At 42.3% G+C, this 27,242-nt stretch overlaps 1 protein-coding gene across 3 annotated transcripts in view; it reads left to right on the top strand.

Moving 5' to 3' along the window:
- cluha (clustered mitochondria (cluA/CLU1) homolog a) overlaps nt 1-27,242 on the top strand; it is a 166,615-nt gene that overhangs the window by 106,155 nt on the left and 33,218 nt on the right. For all 3 annotated transcript variants that reach the window (XR_014620562.1, XM_084330543.1, XM_084330542.1), the window contains exons 16-20: nt 13,013-13,075; nt 13,612-13,856; nt 16,021-16,105; nt 16,380-16,533; nt 21,171-21,310. Coding sequence is in view for 2 of the 3 variants with exons in the window: in XM_084330543.1 (XP_084186669.1) it covers nt 13,013-13,075; nt 13,612-13,856; nt 16,021-16,105; nt 16,380-16,533; nt 21,171-21,310 (687 nt within the window). In the remaining variant the exon portion in view is untranslated. The remainder of the gene's footprint in view (nt 1-13,012; nt 13,076-13,611; nt 13,857-16,020; nt 16,106-16,379; nt 16,534-21,170; nt 21,311-27,242) is intronic.

Genomic DNA, 27,242 nt, shown 5'->3' with positions numbered 1-27,242 from the left:
ACGGCCGCGGAAACGATGGTCCCCCTCCCCCGATTCCCCCCCCCCCCCCCCCCTGAGTCAAGCCCATTGGAGCCCCCCATATCCCAGGCCGCTGCGCTCGCAGCCGGGCCCCCAGCGACACGGGTCCCTTGAATCAATTGGGCCAGGCCTAGTAGAGGAAAGGATAGCGGTTTGGCGGTTGGCGGTTTGGGGGGGGATCAGCCCTCCCACTGGAGAAGCCCCCCCCCCCCCCCCCCAGAGACGGAGATACACCCCAAAGGAGGTTCTCCAAGCCTCTCTTCATGTCCAACATTTTGAATTCTTGTCCTTCATATTTGTCCATGTGCACATTTAAAGCAACTGCTATTCTAACATAACTCTGAAGAAATAATATATAAGAAGACTAAAGACAATTGGCACTTCCCAGGTAATTTTTTTTTTTTTTTTTTTTTTTATTGATATTTTTTGCACAAATCTCTCCAATATTCAAAACATCTCTTTCCACATCATCATATGCAATTTCCAGGATTTGCCTTTTTCTTTTTTGTAAGAACATACAAAACATGTAAAGGACTCATACAAATACATTAACAACTGACATGGAAAATAAAAAAAGACTTACGAAAAAAGAAACATACTATACTATACATTATGCGTATACATCCCTGATATATATACTTTGCATGTAGACCGAACTACCTTCGAGCAGGTATGTGCTGCATCCTCTATCGGGATGCCACCCTTCTCCATATTTCATGTGAGAGAAAGCGCCCCAGACACATGCAGTTGTGCATGATAACATGCATGCACGCATGTCTCCAACACATGTATGTGGGTACGTGTATCACGTAAGCATGTGTACATGCCTCATATGTGTGTGTGTGCATCTTCCTGGTATGTGACTGTACTCCTATCTCTTGTGTGTGTCTCGTATCCATGTGTGCCTCTGCCCCCTATGCGAGTGTATATCTCAGATGTGTATATATATGTGCGTCTCAGCTACGTATGTGTGTGTCTCCTATATACATGTGTATCCCCCATATGTGTCAGTGAAAGCCTATACTTCAACTATGTGTATATGTAGGTGTGTGTATGCCTATTTCCTATAAGTGAGTATGTGCATGTATGTGTGCCCCTGACGTGTATACCTTATCCTTGTGTATATGAGTGTGTGTAAACCTATTATGTACACATATGAATATGTGTATCCTAGATACTTGTATGCGGCTATACCTGCGCACATGTGAGTGTGATAGAGACAGTGACCGTTCCATAGATACACCATCCGGTCATAAAATACATGTACATACATACACAATACATTATAAAGCACAAGTACCATCAGATCAGATCCCCTTTTTCATATTCATCCTTGATAACATTGTAATCCCACCTTAATCATTTGTCCCCAGACCGTTCAGTCAGGTGTAGAAAACTGTCCCATACCTCAGCGAAAATATCCTCTCTCCCTGCGACTCTATACGTCACCCTTTCATATGATGCTGTCCGGAACATTAGTTCCATCCATTCTTTAAAAGTAATATCAACACGTGATTTCCAATGTCGTAATGCAATTCTACATCCTGATATCATGGCCATTCTATACCACATTCCCCGGTATTTAGGCAGTTTAATCCCTTTCGGTACTATACCCAAAACACATGCCATTGGGGCGTTATTTATCTTCACATTCAGAACCTTACTTAGGAATATCACAATTTGATCCCACATTTTCCGGACCTTCTCACATTCGTACAGCATGTGCAGTAAAGTGCCTGTCTCCTTCTCACATCTCCAGCAGATGTCACTGTCCCTTAATTTCAGTCTGGCCAGTTTACTAGGCGTCCAATAGCTTCTGTTCAACACTTTGTAAAAAATAAGTTGTGATTGCGCCTCCCTAGAGAATTTACTCCATTTGGACACCAGTTTCTCCCACATTTCCTCAGTAATATCCTCACGTACATCGTTCTCCCAGCTCAATCTCAGACCCGCCAATTTGGGTGCATTGTATTCTCTTATAATATCATAAAATCTTGACGCACCGCCTTTCCTACGCCATCCTTTATAGAATATTTCTTGAATTGCAGTAATCGGGCCACACTTTGGTCCTCCTATTGATGACGATATACAATGTCTAATCTGTAGGAATTTATAAAAGTTTTTATTATCTATATCAAAATCCTCTTTAATATCCTCAAAAGGCAAAACCCCATCTTCCCCGGCTATATCACCTAGTACATGTATCCCCCTTTTAATCCAATCGTCCCATATGACTGATTTCTTACCAATCTTTAGTTTCTTATTATACCATATAGAGGCTCTCGTAGTTAAATATGGGCTATCACCAGTCATTCTGTGCGATTGATTCCAAGTTTCCCTGATAAATGCCATTAAAGGGTTTTTAAAAGGTATAGGTCTGTCTGATTGTGTCAGGAAGGATTCCAGAGATGAGGGATATATCATTTCCTCCTCCATCCTGACCCAAGCAGGTGCCTCCTCAGACGAGTGATTCAGTTTGGAGAGCTGGGAGAGCGAGAATGCATAGTGATACCAATCTAGTTTAGGCAGGGATAAGCCGCCATTTTCCTTTGCTGCATACATTTTGGCCCGTCCAAATAGCGGCCTTTTGCCCCCCCACAGATATACATTAATGACTTTGTCATACTGTTTGAGTAACTGGGTCGGGAGAGTCAGCGGCAGCATATATAGGATATAATTTAATTTGGGAGCCAATATCATTTTTACTAGGTTTATCTTCCCCAGGAGGGACATATTCATCTTGGCCCAATTCTGGGTCAGAGCACTAATGTGTTCGATTATAGGGGCAATATTGGCTTGCATCAACTCTTTCAGACCTGGGATCAGCTTTATTCCTAGGTATATCAACCCTGACGGCATCCATCTGTATTGCCACCCCCTTCTGATATCAGGGGGACAACACTTAGAGAGAGGCATTGCTTCTGACTTGCTCCAGTTGATTGTGTACCCAGATATTTCGGAGAAGGACTCGATAATAGTTCCAATGACCCCAGCTGCTGTTCGGGGATTGCTGGATACCAATAAGATATCGTCCGCATACAAAAATAATTTATGTTCTACCTGCCCGCTATTACCCCTTTGATGTCCTGATTAGTCCTTAGTGCGATAGCAAGTGGTTCGAGGAAGAGCGCAAACATTTGGGGAGAAAGCGGAGAACCTTGCCTCGTCCCCCGCCCTAGGTTAAAGGGCGAGGATACGATCCCGTTGGTCAATACTGATGCCATCGGATTTGTGTATAACAGTTTTACCCACCCAGTAAACGATGGTCCGAACCCAAAGCGCTCTAGCGTGTGAAATAAGAATGCAAATTCCACCTTATCAAAGGCCTTTTCGGCATCCAATGAGAAGGCCACTGTAGGTTCTGTATCATTCCTGACCTTCCACATTATGTGTAGGAGTCTGCGGATATTATCAGCTGAGTTTCTCCCCTTCACAAAGCCCACTTGATCTGAATGCACCAAAGTTGGTAGTACATCTTCTATTCTATTCGCAAGTATCTTTGCCAATACTTTTTCTTCCAAATTGCTCAGGGATATAGGTCTATAGCTTCCACAGCATTGAGGGTCTTTGCCCTTTTTCTGTAGTAACGTAATAGTGGCCGATCTCAAGCTAGTGGGCAAGCCCCCCTTTAACAATGAATCCTCATATACTTTTAATAGTCTCGGAGCGATTATATCACTGAATTGTTTGTAGAAATCGGGAGTAAACCCGTCGTCTCCTGGTGCTTTACCCAATTTAAGGCTGTTGATTGCCGCGTGTATTTCTTCTATCGAGACCCCCCCCTCCATTGATTTTACTTGTTGTTTCGATAACGACGGTAATTTGATTTAGTCGAAGAACGCGTCCATTTTTAGCTGATCCACCGCTTTCTGTGGGGTATACAAGTCCTGGTAGAAGCACCTGAAAACATTATTAATTTCCTTTTTGTCTGTAATAATCTTGTCATCTTTATTACGAATCGAGGATATAATATTTTGATTTTGCATTTGTTTAACCCGATTCGCTAGTATTTTACCCGCTCTCTCCCCTTGTTCATAATATCTTTGGTTGGTCCTAAATAGCGCATATTCAGCCTTCTTTTGATATATGTTGTTCAATTCGTATTTGGATTTGCTTAGGTTTCTCCACGTTTCTGGGTCTGGTCTCTGACTGTGCTGTTTCGAGAGTATTTTAATTTCCTCATCTAACGCTGTCATTTTTTGTTTCTCTGCCCTTTTTAGTATCGCACCGTATTGTATGAGTCGTCCTCTCATGTAAGCTTTACATGTGTCCCACATTATGCCACTATCATCTATTGACCCTTCATTAAGTTCCCAAAATTCCTTAAATATAGTTCTAATGTACGCACACGATCCTTCATCATTTAACATCAGGTTATTGAATCGCCATCTCCGAGATCGTTGCCCTTCCTCCATGGATGTGATCACTAAATCAACCGGAGCATGGTCAGATATTACAATGTTCCCTATCCCAGTACCTGCTACCTGTTCTACCAGTGCGCTAGAGATCAGGAAATAATCTATTCTAGAGTATGAGGAATGCGGGTGAGAGTAAAACGTGTAGTCTCTTTCTTGTGGGTTCATAACCCTCCAAATATCCACTAGACCCAATTCCTCTATCAGAACACCAACCGCCAGTCTCCCTGCGTTGTCAGCGGTCCTGGGTTGATACGATTTGTCCATTAAGGTGTTTCCAACCAGGTTGAAGTCCCCCCCTATGATTACGTTGCTATTCCCTATTTTCCTGATCACCTCACATACCTCATGGAAAAAGTCTGAGGACGACCCGTTGGGCGCATATATATTAGCTAAAGTATCATGTGAGAAACTATTGTGCACCTTTAGGTCTATGTTTTTTCTCACCAATATTGCCACCCCCCTCTTCCTAGAAGAGCCAGGTAATTCTTTTTAATCCCGTTTGACCCCCGTTGGCGGGTTGAAGGGGTAAGGCTCTCATGGAGAGGGCCCCTCCTATAACGACAGAGATATTCCCAGTGGGGATTCTCCAATGTCCCTATTATTGTCCATCTTATTTGAATTTTTATCTTTCATATGATAGTACATTTCCAGAGCTCCCATCAGGTCTCCGGATGTGATTCCCCATGTTCCCCGTCATCTTAGTTGTGTCATGTGTGCTAGTTTCCACAGTTTAGTCTAGCACGTATTATTTGTATTATGTCCCTAATCGAGTCCCAATTTCCCCAACTAATGTGTTTACCTTGTCTGTACTCCCAGTGGTCTGTGTGTTATCCGCAGTGTCTCGAACCATAACCTCCATTCACTATCAAATAATATACTTAGTTGTGCGTCCTGTGTGTTAGTGTCTACAGTTCAGTCCAGTACGTGTTATTTGTATTATATGTCCCTAATCAAGTCCCAATTTCCCCAACTAATGTGTTTATCTTGTCTGTATTCTCAGTGGTCTGTGTGTTGTCTGCAGTGTCTCTCGAATCATAACCTCCATTCACTATCTAATTATATGCATATGTGATATTGAATCTTGGTCGGTGTGTATGACCTCAGTGCTCGAGTCCTGCTTGGTGTGTGAGACTTCGTTATTCGAGTTCTGGCTGGTCCGGTTGATCTCGGTGTTCGGATCCCGGTTGGTATGTGTGACCTCCGTGTTCGTATCTTGGCCGGCCCAGGCGGCCTCCGCGTCTGCATCTTGTGTGCGGATGGTCCGGCCGACCTCGGTGTCCGAGTCCTGGTTGGTCCGATTGTATCCAGCGTCTCCCTGTCCCTCCCCCGGGGGCCGTCCGTTTCACCTCTCCCGAACCAGCCTCCATGCTCCTCCGAACACTCCGCCCTGCATCGAGTCCAGTCTGCGTGTTGGCCATGTTAGCTTGCAGCTCCTTCTCCAGCCAGGCCTCGCTGCGGTCCAACGTCTCGTCAGCTTGTATCCCCTGCTCCATGTTAGCTTGCAGCTCCTTCTCCAGCCATGCCTCGGTCCAACGCCTCACTAGCTTGTATCACTTGCTGCGCTACATTCATCGTGTTGACTTCCATGTTAGCTTGCAGCTCCTTCTCCGACCAGGCCTCGCTGCGGTCCAACGCCACGTTAGCTTGTATTCCCCGACCCTTCTTCAACTCCTCTCTGAGTCAATTGATGTTGCCCTGGATGTTCCGCATGCTAGCTTGGATAGCCATCGCGTTAGCCTGTATGCTAGCTTGCATGCTCTGCTTGTTAGCTTGTACGCTAGCTTGTATGTCAGCTTGTATAGCTTGGTTAGCCATTACGTTAGCTTGTATGCTAGCTTGTAGCTCTTGGTTAGCTATTGCGTTGCTAGCTTGAAGCTCCGCTATCTCGCCCTGTATGTTCTGCGTGCTAGCTTGGATAGCTTGTGTAGGGTTGCCACCTTTGACCAATATAAAGAATGGACACCTATCATCGGAAAACATTTTGGGCGGTTTTGGGGAGTTTTTTGGGCGAAAATGGCCGGATTTTGTCACTATTTGTCCGCTATCTCGCCCTGGATGTTCTGCATGCTAGCTTCGATAGCTTGTGTAGCTAACGGTCTAGCCCGTGTGTTAGCCTGTATGCTAGCTGTCTCCCGCTCCAATCTAGCTATTAGCTCCTCTTCCCACCGCGGCATGGTCGCTTGTATAGCTTGGTTAGCCATTACGTTAGCTTGTATGCTAGCCTGTGTTAGCTATTGCGTTGCTAGCTTGAAGCTCCGCTATCTCGCCCTGGATGTTCTGCGTGCTAGCTTGGATAGCTTGTGTAGCTAACGCTCTAGCCCGTGTGTTAGCCTGTATGCTAGCTGTCTCCCGCTCCAATCTAGCTATTAGCTCCTCTTCCCACCGCGGCATTGGCCGCTTGTATGTCAGCTTGTATAGCTTGGTTAGCCATTACGTTAGCTTGTATGCTAGCTTGTAGCTCTTGGTTAGCTATTGCGTTGCTAGCTTGAAGCTCCGCTATCTCGCCCTGGATGTTCTGCATGCTAGCTTGGACAGCTTGTGTAGGGTTGCCACCTTTGACCAATAGAAAGAATGGACACCTATCATCGGACATTTTTTGGGGCGGTTTTGTGGAGTTTTTTGGGCGAAAATGAAAAGATTTTGTCACTTTTTATTTTTATTTTTATTTTTTTTATACTTTATTTCGGTTTTAGGGTTAGGCTTAGGGTTATGTTATTTAATTATTTTGGGGAGCCAGCACCCCAAACTCCTGAAATGCATAGAAATCTATGAAATCTAAATAAAACAATCTATGACATTTATATTAAAAAGAGCTAGCCCCCCAAACCCCTAAAATACATAGAAATCTATGCATTTTGGAACAGTTACTATATATAGTCAAGAAAGCATTTAGTCATACTTAAAGTTTAAAGTGCTTTATTTGCATTTAACATTGTTTAAATAAATTGGCTGAACTATAGCCTCAACTTGAGCATAATACTGTATGCATATAAAGTGCTGTAAAAACAAAGCCTGGAAACACTTTACTGAAAGAGGACAATAATACAATGAAACACTTGTGTGACCCAAATTAAAAGATTAATAAAAAATAAAGTGCAAAGAAGAGTAGGCTCCTGGCTGCCAGGGCAGGTACATAGAAATACTGACATCTAATTAAAAACACAACCAGATAAATAAGATGTAATATCCCATACCGAATCAATCTCAGGAGATGTTTCAGTCATGAAGAACTGTGACACCTGTGCTTGGGTCCTTTCTTTGCGTTCTTATATTTCGGGAATGTTGTTCTCCTGAGGCATGCTGTCTGATGTCAGTCAGTCAGTCCACCATCCGCCACAGAAAACACATACATACATACTCTGACACTATCAAGCCAGTGGTTTGCCTCTTCCCACTCAGGTCTGTATTTCTGGAGGCGTTTTGTCTTTTTAGGACGCGGTGGAGTCACAGTGTCTGCTGTAGACATTTTCAAAGCGTCTTCGAAAAGAAATCATGCAGTGCACAGACAGAGGATTGGCACAACGGCACAGAACTCTTCTTAGCAACGTGAAAGCACTAATTCTCATTGGTCGGTGAGCTGCTGAGCGCACGCCCACCATACCAGAGTTGCCATGTCTGTTTATTTCCCGCAACTTTGACATGACACAATCTCGCTTGTTTTTGTAGCTCGGCTGGCTCATTTCTCTCACTAAACTGGCAACCTTAAAATATGGGACAAAGGGCAGGGCGGCTAGGTGGTGTAGTGGGCAAGGCACTCGCCACCAATGTGGAGACGCTGGGTTCGCGTGTTCGAATCCAGCTCTCCACATTGTTTTCAGTTTAGCTGGTCGTCCGCAGTAATACACATTGGCCGTATTACGGGGAGGGAAACTGAAGGGTGGGGATCGAACGTTGTGAACAAGCGACTCCTACAAGTCGGTTGGTGCGCCTGCGCAGTAGAATCAGGAAGTGTCGGGGGCAGCGTGAGCCTCCCACGCGTTACTCCTCGACACTGAGAGATCGAGCTGCGCAGGTGAAAAGATGCGACTGCTGTTACCTCAAGTACCGGAGGGGACTTGTGCTATGTATGACTTAGTCCACATTGCAGCCGGCTTGTGGGAGGCAAGAAACAGCGTTCGTGACAGGGGAGGGTTGAATTGGATGATACGAAAATTGGGATGGGAGAAAAATATAGAAAATGGGAGAAAAAGTGGATCAAAAAAAAAAATATGGGACAAAGGGCGTCCCGTATCAGTTCAATACGGAACACGTCTTTTAGTTTCCAATCACGGGACGATTCCGTATTTTAAGGGACGGGTGGCAACCCTAAGCTTGTGTAGCTAACGCTCGAGCCCGTGTGTTAGCCTGTATGCTAGCTGTCTCCCGCTCCACTGTTGCTATTAGCTCCTCTTCCCACCGCGGCATGGTCGCTTCTCTCTCGTTTTTTCTCGTGTTCATCCTTCCTCTTCTCTTATATCCTTGAATTGTCAATTTTTATTTCGTTTTGAGTTGTTTTACTTCCTCTCTTGACATTCATTGACCGGGAGCTCTTTCATGTGACTGCTCACCAGAACGTTGCAAACCGGAAGTCCTCCCAGCCACATCTTTTCACCTGCCAGCGCGGACTCTCATTGGCGAGGTGTAATGTGTGGGCTCATACTACCCTCGCCATCTCCTGTCCTTGCTGTGCAGGTGCCCTGACCGACCTGTAGGAGTCGCTGTTTACAACGACCAGATTACCACCCATCGACTTCCCTCCCGATGACTCTGCTAATTGAGTCAGTATGACGGCCGGCCCAAGCCGGAGGCAACGCTGACAGCCGGATTCGATACTGGTGTCTCTCGCGTTGGTGACGAGCGCTTAGACCGCTGCGCCACCCAGCCGCCTCACAATTGTCTTTTCGAGAATAAATAAAGGTTTGAGGATGAAAGTGCTATATAAATTTACCATTTACAATAACACTGTATATACTATATATTAGGGATGTCCGATGATACCGATATTGGCATTAAAATGTGATATCGGAAATTATCGGTATCCGTTTTCAATTTTTTTTTTCTTTTTTTTTTTTCAATTTATTTAACCTTTTATTTACCCAGGCAAGCAAGTAAGAACAAATTCTGATTTTATTTATTGTCAAAAGTATGCATAATGTTGTGTTAATTCCACAACAAGAGATATGTAATGTTAATTACCTGAAATTATTCCGTTTTTTGGGGGGGGGGAACCCTGCATATATCGGTATCTGTTGATATCGGTTGATATCTGTATCGGAAATTAAGAGTTGGACAATATCGGTATATCTGTAAAAAAGCCAATATCGAACATCCCTACTATATATATATATATCTGTATGAATATATCTGCATATATTCCTGTTTACATAACCTGTATTCATACCCACTCTGTGCATTGTACACACTGTATATACTAGGGATGTAATACTGTTTAGACTAAATGAGACTGAGACAGACTCGACACTAACAACCGGATACTCCTCATTGAAATTTAATTAAAAACAGACGTAGACTGTCAGACACAACGGATCAATGTAGCCGCATACTGTTATACAGAACACAGAGAGATCCATCTCTGCTCCACGCAATTGCTGAAAGGACAGATGGAATGATGGTGATAAGTGTGGAAAAAGCAAATCCATATCTGAAATGGGAAAATAAATGGGCCTATCTGGGAAAATAATTACATTAAGATACATTCTGTAGTGAATTAAGCCATATAACAGTGTTTTTTAAGCCGATATGTCTACATCAGAATCTTAAAGCGCACACAAAAAAACCTGATAAGAAATTACTTTGGCTTTAAAAGAAATTCTTGAGCAACTTGGATAATGCTAATGACTAATGTTACCTTGTGTTTGTTCTGCTCTGTGGACTGAATGCATACACTGGATTAGGGGTGGACGGTATAAACGGTATACGGTATAAACGGTATGAATTTGCTCTACGGTATGGATTTTGACTATACCGTGTAACGGTAGTGCAGCTCTAAAATAGCAATGACGTCATGTAACCACAGCGCGACTATTTCAATCGCATTTGCCCCTAAAAATAGATCGAATTAGTCATAGATAATAGATATGTGCAAACTGGAAAAAGTTATTTAGGAGGCTTCGCGCAGTGGGCGCACTGGGCGTGTCAACACGCAATTGTCATTTCATAATAAACACATATCACCGCGGCGCACAGCAAGTTTCAATTTCAGTTCCTGGCATTTTTAACCAGTGGAGAAAGGTAAGAGATCTTACCTATCGTTTTTCTTATATGAATTATTCTACGTTAATAAAACATACCTGGTGATCAACTACAGTTTGCTGTAAACATTATGATATGTGTGTAGTGTTATGATAACGAAGGGAGGACGGCTGCAGCAGTGGATTTCCAAAAATAGCATGCAGCTGCAGAGCCGCAGAGCCAGTGGCTCTTTCAGGTCTGGTCACAGGCCCGCTCAACAGCGCCCCCCCACCAAACGGCTGAACGACCTGAAAGAGCCACTGGCTCTGCGGCTCTGCAGCTACATATGCTTCTAGCAAAATCCAGCCCCGCTGTTTGCAATGGGAGCAGCACGGAGTCTCGACTCGGGACTTATTTTATTTGGAATATAATGACTTTATACGCAAAAGTAGCCTAGTTTTAAGTAAAAATATTATAAATCTACATGCCTTGAGGATGTCATTCTTTATATAGCCTGCCTATCAGGCAAAAAAAATTATTCTAACGGAAACACTGATACTGTAACTGAGGGGTACAATTCCCTGACTGTATTGATAAGTATGGTATCATTAAACCACTACCGTCTTATGTACTTTAATTACTGGCCATACAGTACATGATATATATATATGATGAACACTTCCCACAATGAATCGGTTCCACACAAAGTTATAATTAAGTATTTATTGCAGCAAAAGGTACATAATATACTTCTCTAATTTACTTTGAATGCGCTTATAAGGCAAAGGAATGTGCGTAGGCAAATCAATAATGAATGTCCATTCTCTGGTTACGCAGGAGGTAATTATACAACCTGAATCTTAGGGAATTATATCTATGGTACACTAGTGATATATAGCGGGAGATACTGGAAGGGTCCCCCCGGTTGTAAGCCAGCAGGGGTAGAGGATCTGTCGGTAGTAGAGCCTGGGTCAACGATGATAAGGAGACTCCGAGTACGGGAGACGGTGCAATAAGATCTTGATCCACAGACGAATACAGCTGTTCTCCGTAGCCTGTAGATCCACAGGGAAGAAAGCTAGCCTGCCTCAGGCTCTCTGAGGCGCAGACTCGACGTGGCTCCTCACAGGGTAAATCCCACACACGTGTAGGCGTCGGCGATTCTCCGCTCCATTAATCACAGGACCAAAAGCAAATATAATCCAGCCGCAAAGGGCTATGTAGTCGTCGGGTAGATTAATCCAGTGTACATGTCCACACGGTTCTCGTCTAGGGCTCCTCGGGTGAAAGCGCCATGAAGCAGCCCAGCCTGGATAAGCACTCTAGCTGATACGAGGAAGCGTTGGTGATGCTGGTCACTGTAGAACTTTAGCCGCACGATACACTATACACAAATAGACTATTACTGACTTAATAGAAATATGTCGCACTCGACGGTATAGCGCCAAACTCTGACAATTCAGTTATTAATTCGCACGCGGTCTCAATGCTCTATTTGGGGCCAAACAGGCCATACTTCACCGCACGTCGTATCGTGGGTGAGGCTTCAACTTATTGGGTAACTTACTTCTGTATTCACCTGCACCATATTTATATGCACGGCGAACAATCTAGTGCCAACCTCATTTCTGTCTCGTATTCTTGGGCAAGGCCGGGCATGTACAGACATGTCTTGACGGTGGCTTTGAACCTGACTCTGGAGGCATGGCCTTGGCGCCTGTGGACCGCTGTCCAATAGGAGAATGAAATATTATGGTCTGTACTAGGCTAAAGGGATATTCCGTGTATATGTACAAGGAATATACAAGGGATATCAAACGATATACAAATATTATGCAATATATATCAATCAATAAATATATATATTCGGTTTAATCTGATCCTTTGTAACAGATACCGTGATATATAGCGTTACCGTCTATGCTTCAAATTATACCGTGATATAAATTTTAGACCATACCGTCCACCCCTACACTGGATACTTTTTTGCTGAGATGCTGAAACATTGACAATGTTATTGTGGTAGGCTAGTTCAATTTTAATTTAAAACAGTTTTCCTTTTCTTTCAGCTTGAAATTATCCCAAACTTTTGACAATTGTGTCTGGTGTTTTCTAGTGCCTGTCTCTCTTTGCTCATCACTATTTTCTCTTATCTTCTTCCATTTTGCAATCCGTGCCTGAAATCTTTTCATGTTCACATTCCAGCCTCTTTGGTGTTCCCTTGCACTCTGGTTAGGTGACAATTTATTTTCATTGTACTGTACTTGTGCTGTATGATGACGATACATTTGAATCTAATCTAAAGCTTCAAGGCTGTAAAAGGCATGGCTCAATGACAATGGACAGACATTCTAAATTGCTGCACACACTTCTAATCTGTGTATTTTCTTCTGTTCCTTTTTCAGAGAATAGGAATCAGTGAGCTGATCACCAGGTGTGCAAAACATATCTTCAAGACATACCTCCAGGTTGGTACCACCCGACAAATATTGGTTTAGAACTGCACGTAACTTCTTTTCTTTTTTACCATAGTGGAAAGGTCAGAAACGTTGCAGTGGAGGAGTTGGACGCAACTTCCCAGAAGGAGGCCCTTACTGTGATGCTAAACCAAAAAAGATATACTTCAAAATAACATCTAAATATATATGGTAGCACTCACCAACTTTGGAAAAAAAAGAACAAGGATGGTGCCTCAGTTTCACCAATTTATGTTGAAACATGAAACTCCATCAGATCATGAATGTAGTGGAGGAATGTTATTGTACACTTCTGGGAATTTGTCTTTGGCTTCACCATGATTTGGATTTAAAAGGAAAATCAAACGACACATACACAGGCAGACGACACGAGACATACAGAGCTTCACGTACACAAACCGGCACATCACTTATGAAAGTGCAGTAGTGTGAAGGTAGACATTAATAAAGTTGTTGAATTCACCAGGGATCTTGAATGTGTTCCCTGTGGTCCTAATGTGCTTGTCTTTCTCCGCGTTGTCTCCCAGAGTGTGGAGTTGTCCGCGCTCTCCGCTGCCGTCAGCCATTTCCTCAACTGCTTCCTGAGCTCCTTCCCCGACGCCGTGGCCCACCTGCCTCCCGACGAGCTGGTGTCGCGTCGCAAGAACCGCAAGCGCCGCAACCGGGTCCCCGGCGGTGGAGACAACACTGCGTGGGCCAGCCTGACACCCGGCGAGCTGTGGAAGAGCATCGCCTCAGAGGCCCAGAGCTACTACCACTTCACCCTACAGTGGTGAGGAGCTGCTGCACCTATTCACTGGGGGAATGTCCAGAAGCTATTAAAGCTACTGTTGCTAGCCCTTTGAAGTTAAATGTCAATGTGCCGAAGCTAATGTTAACATGCAACAGCCATTGTATCCATCTCTGTTAGAAGTGTCCTTGAGCAAGACACTCAACCCCCTCTGATGGAATGCCTATGTGTAAAACATACATAATTCCTAATAATTAATATTAATATAATATTATTAGTAGGGCTGTCTTAAATACTTTGAAGCTTCAAAGCTTCGTTCGATGGCACAAGCTTCGAACATAAAAAATAAATCGAAACATAAAAAAAAAATATATATATATATATATATTTGTTTTTTCTCCAAAATCTTGCGCCTCCATTCCAATGAAACGAAAGTAAGCGGCGCCTTCCCGCCTCCATTCCAATGAAACGAAAGTAAGTGGCGCCTTCCCGCCTCCATTCCAATGAAACGAAAGTAAGCCGCGCCTCGACTCCACCTCTCTACAACAAGCACGTGGAGATTATCTGTGTTGAAAACAACAAGGACATGTGCAGCAGACATGTCGACGAAGAAGCGAAGCAATGCCGTTTGTTATTTAAGACTATGTCGGACAGATTTGTGTTCATTGTGCTGCTTTTTTAAAGTGTCCCGACCCATATAAAAATATGTCTTAATAAAATGTGCTTAATTAAGTTGAATTCTGCCTTTGTCTCTATCAACTACATATAAATATTTATATAATTGTTTGCTTGATAGACAAAGGTTGCAACATAATTATGTAATGTCATGTCGTTGGCTGTGAGAGCAGCCCCACTGCACCCAGGCAGCGCAGCCGAGTGAAACCTTGTTGGCTGAGTCAGTCACGAAAGGGGCTACTTAATTAATTAATCCAATCCATTTTATTTATAGAGCACATTTAAAAACAACAAAGTTTACCAAAGTGCTGTACAAGTCCCACAACATAAGATAAAAAAATTAATACAAATAAAATAAAATATTATAATAATATTTGTAGACCCCCCCCCCCCCCCCCCCCCCCCCCCCCCCCGAAGCTTAGAATTAAAATCGAAGCTCGGCCCCGAAGCCCAGTGTGTAGTTACTATTGATTTACTGCTATAGCCCCTCAACATAATTTCATGCCATATATAAGCCTTAGCATGCAAAGTGATGGCTGTAGGTTAACACATTAATCGCCGATGACGTGTTTAGACGTCATTCCTAGCCATGCTCATTCTGCCGAAGACGCCGTAACTCGTCTTTGATATCAATATTTCAAAAATCTGTGATGGAAATCATATTTCCCCTCCGGGGCCCTGAGATATACTGCAAAGCTCCACTCAACTCTCTAGCGGTTCAAGAGCGCCATCTGGTGGGCGATCGGCAGATCGCCAACAGGAAATGACTCGTCGAACCGGAAGTGCTCATCCATATGTCGTCCGGGCACTCGCTATCGTTAGAGAGACTCGAAAAAACAACATGATTTGGACGTATATACTATTATACAACCTGGAAATGGATCGGGCATTTCTCCATCCCATAATAGAAAAGATTCTGTTCCACGCTCATCTGTCATCGGCGCGAGGAAGCCACGGTGAGTTGCAGCGTTATATTCTAACGTGTTCCATATAAACTGCTATGATGATCATATGACCCACACTGGATGAATCATCTAACGCTGCCCACTGAATTATAAACGATCCCCCGCCCATCCGGTCATCATCAGATGATACGTAGTAACTTCTAGAAGTACCTCCAGTTGAAATTTATTATCTGGCACAGATCGCTATCAAACTGTATTTCATCATTCATATAATGCATTTGGGGCTATAAATCACGTTCTGGAGAAAGCTGCAGAAAACGATAAAAACATACTTATACTTTAGACCGTATTTTAGTATGAATATGTGAATGAAAAAGTATATCGTTGCTACACCCTGAACAATGGATATAGGACATTGAATGGGCCATAATAATGTCAATTTAGCAATAGAATTAAAAAAGTTATAGCCCTGCAAAGAAGGGGAACTTCTCCATAGACAAATAGAGCTGGCTAGGGATGGTAAATTATGAATTTGAACCATGGCGATCAAAGTGTTAACCAATTCATTGTTGAGCATTTTGACAACATCAACATGTTTCTTGAAGCTGTCTTTCTTCTCTGTACAGTGAAAGTGTGGACCAGTCAGTGGAGAAGTACGGCATTCAGAAGTCCACTCTACTCAGAGAAATCGCTATCAAAGCTGGCATCCAGGTAATGGAACAAAACAGGTTGAGTAACCTTAAAAGTAAGTAGTATCTGTAATGCTCTTAAAACGGCGACCTCTAGGCAAAATAACCTCTCTTGGTACTGCGCTTTGTCTACATTTTCAGTTTTTTCTGGTGTGTGGTTTTGATAATTTCATCCTATAATAAGTTATTATACAGTTATAATATATGCATTTACCAAGTGGGGCTTTTTTGCCTGATTCTACCATTTAAGTTTCCCCCTATCTCGTCTCCTTTGATTCCTTCTTGTACCTTCTTAGATCCTGATAAAAGAATACAACTTTGACAGTCGCCACAAGCCTGCCTTCACTGAGGAAGACATTCTTAACATCTTCCCTGTGGTGAAGCATGTCAACCCCAAAGCCTCAGACGCCTTCCACTTCTTCCAGAGCGGCCAGGCCAAGGTGCAGCAAGGTGAGAACACACCTTTTATTTATTTTTACTTTTGATTGTGTGACAGTTTGGGATACAATTCCTCTCTGTTATACAGTAATCACAGATGCCATGTTTGTTATTATAGACCAGACACTGACTCACAGATGCCATGTTTGTTATTATAGACCAGACACTGACTCACAGATGCCATGTTTGTTATTATAGACCAGACACTGACTCACAGCTGTTATGTTTGTTATTATAGACCAGACACTGACTCACAGCTGTTATGTTTGTTATTATAGACCAGACACTGACTCACAGCTGTTATGTTTGTTATTATAGACCAGACACTGACTCACAGCTGTTATGTTTGTTATTATAGACCAGACACTGACTCACAGCTGTTATGTTTGTTATTATAGACCAGACACTGACTCACAGATGTTATGTTTGTTATTATAGACCAGACACTGACTCACAGCTGTTATGTTTGTTATTATAGACCAGACACTGACTCACAGCTGTTATGTTTGTTATTATAGACCAGACACTGACTCACAGCTGTTATGTTTGTTATTATAGACCAGACACTGACTCACAGATGTTATGTTTGTTATTATAGACCAGACACTGACTCACAGATGCCATGTTTGTTATTATAGACCAGACACTGACTCACAGCTGTTATGTTTGTTATTATAGACCAGACACTGACTCACAGATGTTATGTTTGTTATTATAGACCAGGCATGGACTCACAGATGTTATGTTTGTTATTATAGACCAGACACTGACTCACAGATGCCATGTTTGTTATTATAGACCAGACACTGACTCACAGCTGTTATGTTTGTTATTATAGACCAGACACTGACTCACAGATGTTATGTTTGTTATTATAGACCAGACACTGACTCACAGATGTTATGTTTGTTATTATAGACCAGACACTGACTCACAGCTGTTATGTTTGTTATTATAGACCAGACACTGACTCACAGATGTTATGTTTGTTATTATAGACCAGACACTGACTCACAGCTGTTATGTTTGTTATTATAGACCAGACACTGACTCACAGATGCCATGTTTGTTATTATAGACCAGACACTGACTCACAGATGTTATGTTTGTTATTATAGACCAGACACTGACTCACAGATGCCATGTTTGTTATTATAGACCAGACACTGACTCACAGCTGTTATGTTTGTTATTATAGACCAGACACTGACTCACAGCTGTTATGTTTGTTATTATAGACCAGACACTGACTCACAGCTGTTATGTTTGTTATTATAGACCAGACACTGACTCACAGCTGTTATGTTTGTTATTATAGACCAGACACTGACTCACAGATGTTATGTTTGTTATTATAGACCAGACACTGACTCACAGCTGTTATGTTTGTTATTATAGACCAGACACTGACTCACAGCTGTTATGTTTGTTATTATAGACCAGACACTGACTCACAGCTGTTATGTTTGTTATTATAGACCAGACACTGACTCACAGCTGTTATGTTTGTTATTATAGACCAGACACTGACTCACAGCTGTTATGTTTGTTATTATAGACCAGACACTGACTCACAGATGTTATGTTTGTTATTATAGACCAGACACTGACTCACAGCTGTTATGTTTGTTATTATAGACCAGACACTGACTCACAGATGTTATGTTTGTTATTATAGACCAGGCATGGACTCACAGATGTTATGTTTGTTATTATAGACCAGACACTGACTCACAGATGCCATGTTTGTTATTATAGACCAGACACTGACTCACAGCTGTTATGTTTGTTATTATAGACCAGACACTGACTCACAGATGTTATGTTTGTTATTATAGACCAGACACTGACTCACAGCTGTTATGTTTGTTATTATAGACCAGACACTGACTCACAGATGTTATGTTTGTTATTATAGACCAGACACTGACTCACAGCTGTTATGTTTGTTATTATAGACCAGACACTGACTCACAGATGCCATGTTTGTTATTATAGACCAGACACTGACTCACAGCTGTTATGTTTGTTATTATAGACCAGACACTGACTCACAGATGTTATGTTTGTTATTATAGACCAGACACTGACTCACAGATGCCATGTTTGTTATTATAGACCAGACACTGACTCACAGCTGTTATGTTTGTTATTATAGACCAGACACTGACTCACAGCTGTTATGTTTGTTATTATAGACCAGACACTGACTCACAGCTGTTATGTTTGTTATTATAGACCAGACACTGACTCACAGCTGTTATGTTTGTTATTATAGACCAGACACTGACTCACAGCTGTTATGTTTGTTATTATAGACCAGACACTGACTCACAGATGCCATGTTTGTTATTATAGACCAGACACTGACTCACAGCTGTTATGTTTGTTATTATAGACCAGACACTGACTCACAGATGTTATGTTTGTTATTATAGACCAGACACTGACTCACAGATGCCATGTTTGTTATTATAGACCAGACACTGACTCACAGATGTTATGTTTGTTATTATAGACCAGACACTGACTCACAGATGTTATGTTTGTTATTATAGACCAGACACTGACTCACAGCTGTTATGTTTGTTATTATAGACCAGACACTGACTCACAGATGTTATGTTTGTTATTATAGACCAGACACTGACTCACAGCTGTTATGTTTGTTATTATAGACCAGACACTGACTCACAGATGTTATGTTTGTTATTATAGACCAGACACTGACTCACAGCTGTTATGTTTGTTATTATAGACCAGACACTGACTCACAGCTGTTATGTTTGTTATTATAGACCAGACACTGACTCACAGATGTTATGTTTATTATTATAGACCAGACACTGACTCACAGATGTTATGTTTGTTATTATAGACCAGACACTGACTCACAGATGCCATGTTTGTTATTATAGACCAGACACTGACTCACAGCTGTTATGTTTGTTATTATAGACCAGACACTGACTCACAGATGTTATGTTTGTTATTATAGACCAGACACTGACTCACAGCTGTTATGTTTGTTATTATAGACCAGACACTGACTCACAGCTGTTATGTTTGTTATTATAGACCAGACACTGACTCACAGATGTTATGTTTGTTATTATAGACCAGACACTGACTCACAGCTGTTATGTTTGTTATTATAGACCAGGCATGGACTCACAGCTGTTATGTTTGTTATTATAGACCAGGCATGGACTCACAGCTGTTATGTTTGTTATTATAGACCAGGCATGGACTCACAGCTGTTATGTTTGTTATTATAGACCAGGCATGGACTCACAGCTGTTATGTTTGTTATTATAGACCAGACACTGACTCACAGCTGTTATGTTTGTTATTATAGACCAGACACTGACTCACAGCTGTTATGTTTGTTATTATAGACCAGGCATGGACTCACAGCTGTTATGTTTGTTATTATAGACCAGACACTGACTCACAGATGCCATGTTTGTTATTATAGACCAGACACTGACTCACAGATGTTATGTTTGTTATTATAGACCAGACACTGACTCACAGCTGTTATGTTTGTTATTATAGACCAGACACTGACTCACAGCTGTTATGTTTGTTATTATAGACCAGACACTGACTCACAGCTGTTATGTTTGTTATTATAGACCAGACACTGACTCACAGCTGTTATGTTTGTTATTATAGACCAGACACTGACTCACAGCTGTTATGTTTGTTATTATAGACCAGACACTGACTCACAGATGTTATGTTTGTTATTATAGACCAGACACTGACTCACAGATGTTATGTTTGTTATTATAGACCAGGCATGGACTCACAGCTGTTATGTTTGTTATTATAGACCAGGCATGGACTCACAGCTGTTATGTTTGTTATTATAGACCAGGCATGGACTCACAGCTGTTATGTTTGTTATTATAGACCAGGCATGGACTCACAGCTGTTATGTTTGTTATTATAGACCAGGCATGGACTCACAGCTGTTATGTTTGTTATTATAGACCAGGCACTGACTCACAGCTGTTATGTTTGTTATTATAGACCAGACACTGACTCACAGCTGTTATGTTTGTTATTATAGATCAGACACTGACTCACAGCTGTTATGTTTGTTATTATAGACCAGACACTGACTCACAGCTGTTATGTTTGTTATTATAGACCAGGCATGGACTCACAGCTGTTATGTTTGTTATTATAGACCAGACACTGACTCACAGATGCCATGTTTGTTATTATAGACCAGACACTGACTCACAGCTGTTATGTTTGTTATTATAGACCAGACACTGACTCACAGCTGTTATGTTTGTTATTATAGACCAGACACTGACTCACAGCTGTTATGTTTGTTATTATAGACCAGACACTGACTCACAGCTGTTATGTTTGTTATTATAGACCAGACACTGACTCACAGCTGTTATGTTTGTTATTATAGACCAGACACTGACTCACAGCTGTTATGTTTATTATTATAAAGACTCCTCTTCTAGTTCAGTGGTTCAAAAGGGGACAACAAGTGAACACCACTGGCTTAATTAACCAACATACCGGTATGCACCAATATATATAGACACTGATCGAAAGAAGGGGGAAAAAAGGATTAGAGTTTTTGGGAAGAAATAATAGGTATCTGTCTCTTCTGCCAGGCTTCCTGAAGGAGGGCTGTGAGTTGATCAACGAGGCCCTGAACCTCTTCAACAACGTGTACGGGGCCATGCACCTGGAAATCTGTGCTTGTCTGCGTCTGCTGGCACGACTCAACTACATCATGGGAGACCATGCTGAAGTAGGACTACACACACACACTAGGCCTGTCCCCAGACTAAGGATTTGTATAGTTGACTTTGATACTGGTAGTCGACTTTTTTGGGATCATTCCATTTGGACTGGGCAGTGCTTAACACATTTGGCGCCAAACCCGAGATAAGTCGTGTTAACTCGCTATGCGTTGGACGCCAGACCCGAGATATCTCGGGTTTTGGTCGTTTTTCTTTTAATCAATATTTTTATTCATTATTCATCCACTGACCTCGGTGTTGCCATAGGAAAGGATTTTGAGATCGCCAAAGTGCAATACCGGGCGCATCCTGCCAGATGGCAGTGTCGCCCACCCTTTGAAACCTTATATCTAACCCTGTGTTACACTCAAATGCCTCCGGGCGATATATATTTAGACGGAGCCGAGTAAATCGCTTCATCGCATCTGGCACACTCAATCCATAAATTGTGCCAAATTATGTCTGGGACCAGATGGACACCAATACTGGAAATCGCGATCAGACAATTGGAATATTCTTTTTGGAATAACCCTGATCAAAGGTAAGGACTATCTGACATCAATTTCAGCTTGATCCAACAATGTTTTCATATCGATCCAGCTGATCAGTAGGGCTGTCTTAAATACTTCGAAGCTTCGTTCGATGGGCATGGAATTCAAATATGAAAATAAAATTTAGTTTAGTTTGCAGGGCTGTACGCTAAGCTTTTTCACTAGGGGCACTTTAGGGGCAAATTTTTAAATAACAATTTTACCATTATTAAAAAAATATGTTCCTCCTGCCTCATTACTGTGGTCCTTTTATTTAACATTTAAGTGCGTTTGTTTTCAGGTTTGTATCTTTTATAATGAACCAACCGAGAAAGTGTGTAAATCACTAATAGAACAAAAACAACAAACTGTGTGTGTGTGTGTGTGCGCGCGCTTGTGTAGTGCTCCTTGAATGAGATCACCACAACACACACACCATTGCATTAATCAGGAGGACAAGAAACTCTGCATACATTTGTTTCACAATGAAAAGTGCTTTAGAAATCAAATGAATTATTATTGTAAATAACCCCATGAAAGGTTTATCATTTGTATGGGTAATTAGTTTACCTGCTTCATATTTGTGATGTTACTGGTTTCAGTGTGTGCCTAAAGTGATCAATGTGTTGGGCCGTTTATAGAGATCTATGCCAATTAATGTTTATGTATATCCGGGACTTTTTTTAGTAAGAATTGAGAGGTATTTGTATATGTGACCTTTATTTTGAAAACCGTGTTGCGACGCAACCTTATTTACATTTGCGCTTTTGACAGTGAAATGTTCAGTCCAACTTAGCTCGAAGGAAAGACTAATCAAAAAGGTTTAATTGACCCGTATGAGGCTCTTACGGTAGGACTTTGATTGTTTATAGAAGTGGAATGTAATACTATGCTAAACGAGAAATAAACAGTTTGTGACAGCCAGTAAAGTTGCAAGCCACTTTCATTTCATATACGGGGACACCGTGACAATTATTAGTATTATCTTATTTGCATATTGTCTCATTATTAGATAGATAGATAGGTTGATATTTTATAAATTTAAGTAGACAGTATTTCACGTCCTAATAGTGGGCTACTACTACTACTCACCTATTGCATGGCTGAACCTGAACGTTAGAAGTGTCCGTGTCCCCGTCAATCAATCATCACATCATCACGTCAATCATCATCATCATCTTATCATCTCTCCACATCGGACGTGGTTGTCATAAGATGGACTGATATCCACTCCGTTTGTATCTTAAATGTATTGAAATGAGGTGCTTCTTTGGCGATGCAATAGTCCATATTGAAAGGAAGAGAGGCCACATTCAGTTTCGTTTTGCTAGGAATTATGGGATTTGGTGTTGGATGTATAGACTACGCAGATAGGGACATGGTCTTTAATCGCACGATAGACTACAAGTACCAAGTATATAGCGTGACCTAGATTCACTCCACACGCAAATCTTTTTTTCAGTAAGTTCATTCATTGCCGACAGATTCTTTCATAGCACCACGACATTGTGTCGCACTGACAGCTCGCGTGAGTGGCGTCATCACACGCCTTGGATAATTTAGGAGTGAAATGCGAATGCAAGGCTTGAAAGCACTACTCGCAAGCCCGCCCCCAGATAATATTTACCAATCGCAACGGCCAATTAAAGGGGCAATTCGCGATCATATCATCGCAGTGTACAGGCCTGGTTTGTCTAAGATTTAAAAGGGTTTAAACTTTACAGCACTGACGAAGTTGAACAAAGTGCTGTACAAGTCCCACAACATAAAAAAATATATAAAATTATAATAAAAAAAAATTATTTTATATTTTTCTTTTATATATTTTTTATTTCGAAGCTTCGAATTAAAAGTCAGTGTCAAATGACTATAGTATTGTCTCCATAGCTATAATATAGAATATAGATATAGCTCTCCAAACATAGTGACGTACAGTGAAAATATGTTATGGAAACGTGGCACGTTAGCTACAACGACCAGACTAATCCCTGGCGCTGAATGTGTTAATGTCTGAAGGAGTCGACTGAAGGCTTCTTGTCCTCTGCGAAAGCATGCAATTGGTATTCGACTAGTCGAGGTCAGCCCTAGACTACACCAGGCCACGTGAGCGGATCGGCGCGGCCGAGAAATCCGCTCTTCGCTCTTTAAAGCTTGGTCCGCTCCGCTAATCGCTCATGTTGACCCCGCTCCCAAGTCGCTCTCCGCTCGCTCCCCACTCACCTTGAATCGAGCGCTCCCCGCTCCCCGCGCCAGATCGCTCGGCAGTTTTTCTTTTTCTTTTTTGGAGCATGGTGTAAATGAGCTCAAACTACAACAGTCTACACCCCCTGGGCCCCTTAACAATTGTTTGTATTGAGCCGCATTGTAATTGTAGCCATTCTGCAATGTTAAATAACGTTGTTTATCCATTCACTAGTTCTATTAAGCGATGATAGGCTAGCCGAGCCACAATGCTATGGTCGCTGCCATTAACGTTAGCATGTAAGCTAACGTCAACAACAATGGCGTCGATACTTTTTTTAACAGGAGTGAGTGTGGGCGTCATAGATATCTATGGTGGGCGTCTCTACAGTGACGAAGCCTGAACCCTTCTCATTGGTTGAAAATGGCCTTCATGTTTGTACATCGCCATCTGTTGCTTTGGCATTGTACTGCATGTATATATTACATCAACAGTGTTAAACCACTGTGAGCGGCCTGGAGTGGATTGGAGCGGAGGAGAACTCTCGCTCCGGACGTCGCGCCGACTCATTTTAAAACCCACTCCTCGCTCACGTCAAAACAGCCCGCTCCGCGCCCCGCGCCGCTCACGCTCCGATCCGCTCACATGGCCTGGACTACACACGCACGCACTTACGAATACAACGGTATGTTAACCACTAACGACCGCCCACCGGGGGCTGTTTTTTTCACAATCTAATATAATTATTATTATTTAAAAAAATATTTTACAAGTCTTATTCATTTCAATATAGAATATTCGTTGACAGCCCTAAAAGTACAATTAGTTACTGCACACTACATCACCCCTGAGTGGAACATGGAAAGCCAAACTTTCCCCCATTGTACCGAAAACGTACCGAACCTTGACTTCAAAACCGATGTATGTACCGTACCGTGGTTTTTGTGTACCGTTACACCCCTATTAGACACACATGCACACACTGTGGTGCGAGTTACTTGTGTTAAAGCGGGACTATACCCAATGTCAGGATTCAGGATTACTTCTCTGGTCTAAAACCGTCCAAAGATATTTGTAAATGGTAAATGGACTGCATTTATATTGAGCTTTTATCCAAAGCAATTTTACAACTTGGTGACCAGGAGCAGCTCAAAGTCAAATATGTGATGTCATCAGGTATAAAGTCTGGAGCTGCTTAACACTTTGGGAGCCAGCCGTGTTTTCCTTTTTACCCCCTTGAATGCCACCATCCACTCCCAATGTTAACTTAATATCGCCTAATCTATGTTTTAAATTATGGCTATGTGTCTAATCTGCCCGTCGCTTATCAAAGACTCATTTTCCAGTCAACATTGTCAAGGCAGATTGTTTTTTTATCGCTTCATTTCCGTTTGATAGCATTTTGAAAATCACTCGTTTTCGCGGAAAAAACAACCCTATGATGATAATCGTCTTTTACTGGAATATTCCAGAACGTTGTCATTTGTCGGCCTATTTATGAATAGTTTTCAAATAAACGCTAGATGATCGATAGTATATGTGTGCGCACGCACGCTTGTGCCGCGCGCTGATAATCACTGCTCTTATTTTCGGATGGCTTTTACAGTCAAAACAGCTATATCACATATAGGGGAAACACTTATATATCCGTGAAAACGAGTCTGATTATCCTAAGACTGATAACATAGATTCCTTTTTTTTTTATCCACTTTTTCTCCCATTTTCTATATTTTCTCCCATCCCAATTTCGTATCATCCAATTCAACCCTCCCCTGTCACGAACGCTGTTTCTTGCCTCCCACAAGCCGGCTGCAATGTGGACTAAGTCATACATAGCACAAGTCCCCTCCGGTACTTGAGGTAACAGCAGTCGCATCTTTTCACCTGCGCAGCTCGATCTCAGTGGCGAGGAGTAACGCGTGGGAGGCTCACGCTGCCTCCGACACTTCCTGATTCTACTGCGCAGGCGCACCAACCGACCTGTAGGATCCCCACCCATCAGTTTCCCACCCCCTAATACGGCCAATGTGTATTAGTACGGACGACCAGCTAAACTGAAAGCAAATGTGGAGCGCTGGGCTCGAACAGGCAAGCCCAGCGTCTCCAGATTCCGTGGCGAGCGCCTTGCCCACTACGCCACGTAGCCGCCCCCTGATAACATAGATTCCTTACCTGAGGTCAGATGGTATCCAAATGGTTTATTCCAATTTCCGATCGCCATTCGAAAAAATCGATAATTGTATTGATCCACAGTAGAACACATATTCGCCGTGGCACCAAGGCTCCAGAATGAACTCTGGTAGACCCTGGTTACATCAGTGAGAAGTAAAATGTGGAGTCAGAAATCCGTTCTCCCATTCACTTTCATTGAGTCCAATCCAAAAGGGTGATTTACCATCTGGGAGACGATAGGGGGCGCTTTTTTCACATCTGAGCGCTGGCGGTGCCTGGATCTCCAACGGTAGGCTCGCTTGATGCAATATGATTTCAGAGCGCTAATAAAAAAATCTAAAATCAAAAAAGAAAAAAAAAAACGAATACTCGTGACGTGGCATTCAACGGTCGGCGGGTAAACCCGAGAAAAGCCGTGAGTGGCATACAAAGTGTTAATAGACAATGATTTGGGAAGGATGGGAGAAGATGACATTGAGAACACCCGTCAGAATGTTCCGAGTATGTGGGTTTCAGAACTGAGAACACTACTATAGAACAAAGCTCATTCTGGTATAAAAACTCAAACATTATATGGGTCCACAAAATCAACCTCCTATTCAGGGAGCAGTTCCAGACTATACCTGATGACATCACAGGCTTTGAGTCTTACTTCTCTGGTTTCTGACTTTATGAGAGAGAGAGAGAGTAGCTCACATAGCTGTCAACTCTCACGGTTTTACCGGGATTCTCCTGTTTTTTCAAACCTCTGCACGACCTCTTCACGGCTCACGGATTGGTACGTATTTTGTACTTATTATTATTATTATTTTTTTTACAAAATGGGTGCAATTCTCCTCCGTGACGACAGGTGGCAGCAGTGTAGATTAGACCGTTATCACAGGAAGTCAGACCGTTGCGACCAGAAGAAGACAGCGACGCGACCGGATAAAGCTCAGAGCTCAGGGGAGAGAGTAGACTCATGCACCGAGGCGGCCGCGGACCGAGGGTGTCAAATCAACTTAGCCAGTGTCTCTTGATTGCCCACTCTGTGGCTTTTGTCTCTGGAACAAAAGG

Source organism: Notolepis coatsorum (assembly GCF_963971535.1).
Source record: "Notolepis coatsorum genome assembly, chromosome: 1".
NCBI lineage: Eukaryota > Metazoa > Chordata > Actinopteri > Aulopiformes > Paralepididae > Notolepis > Notolepis coatsorum.
This window is presented reverse-complemented; position numbering and strand designations above follow the sequence as displayed.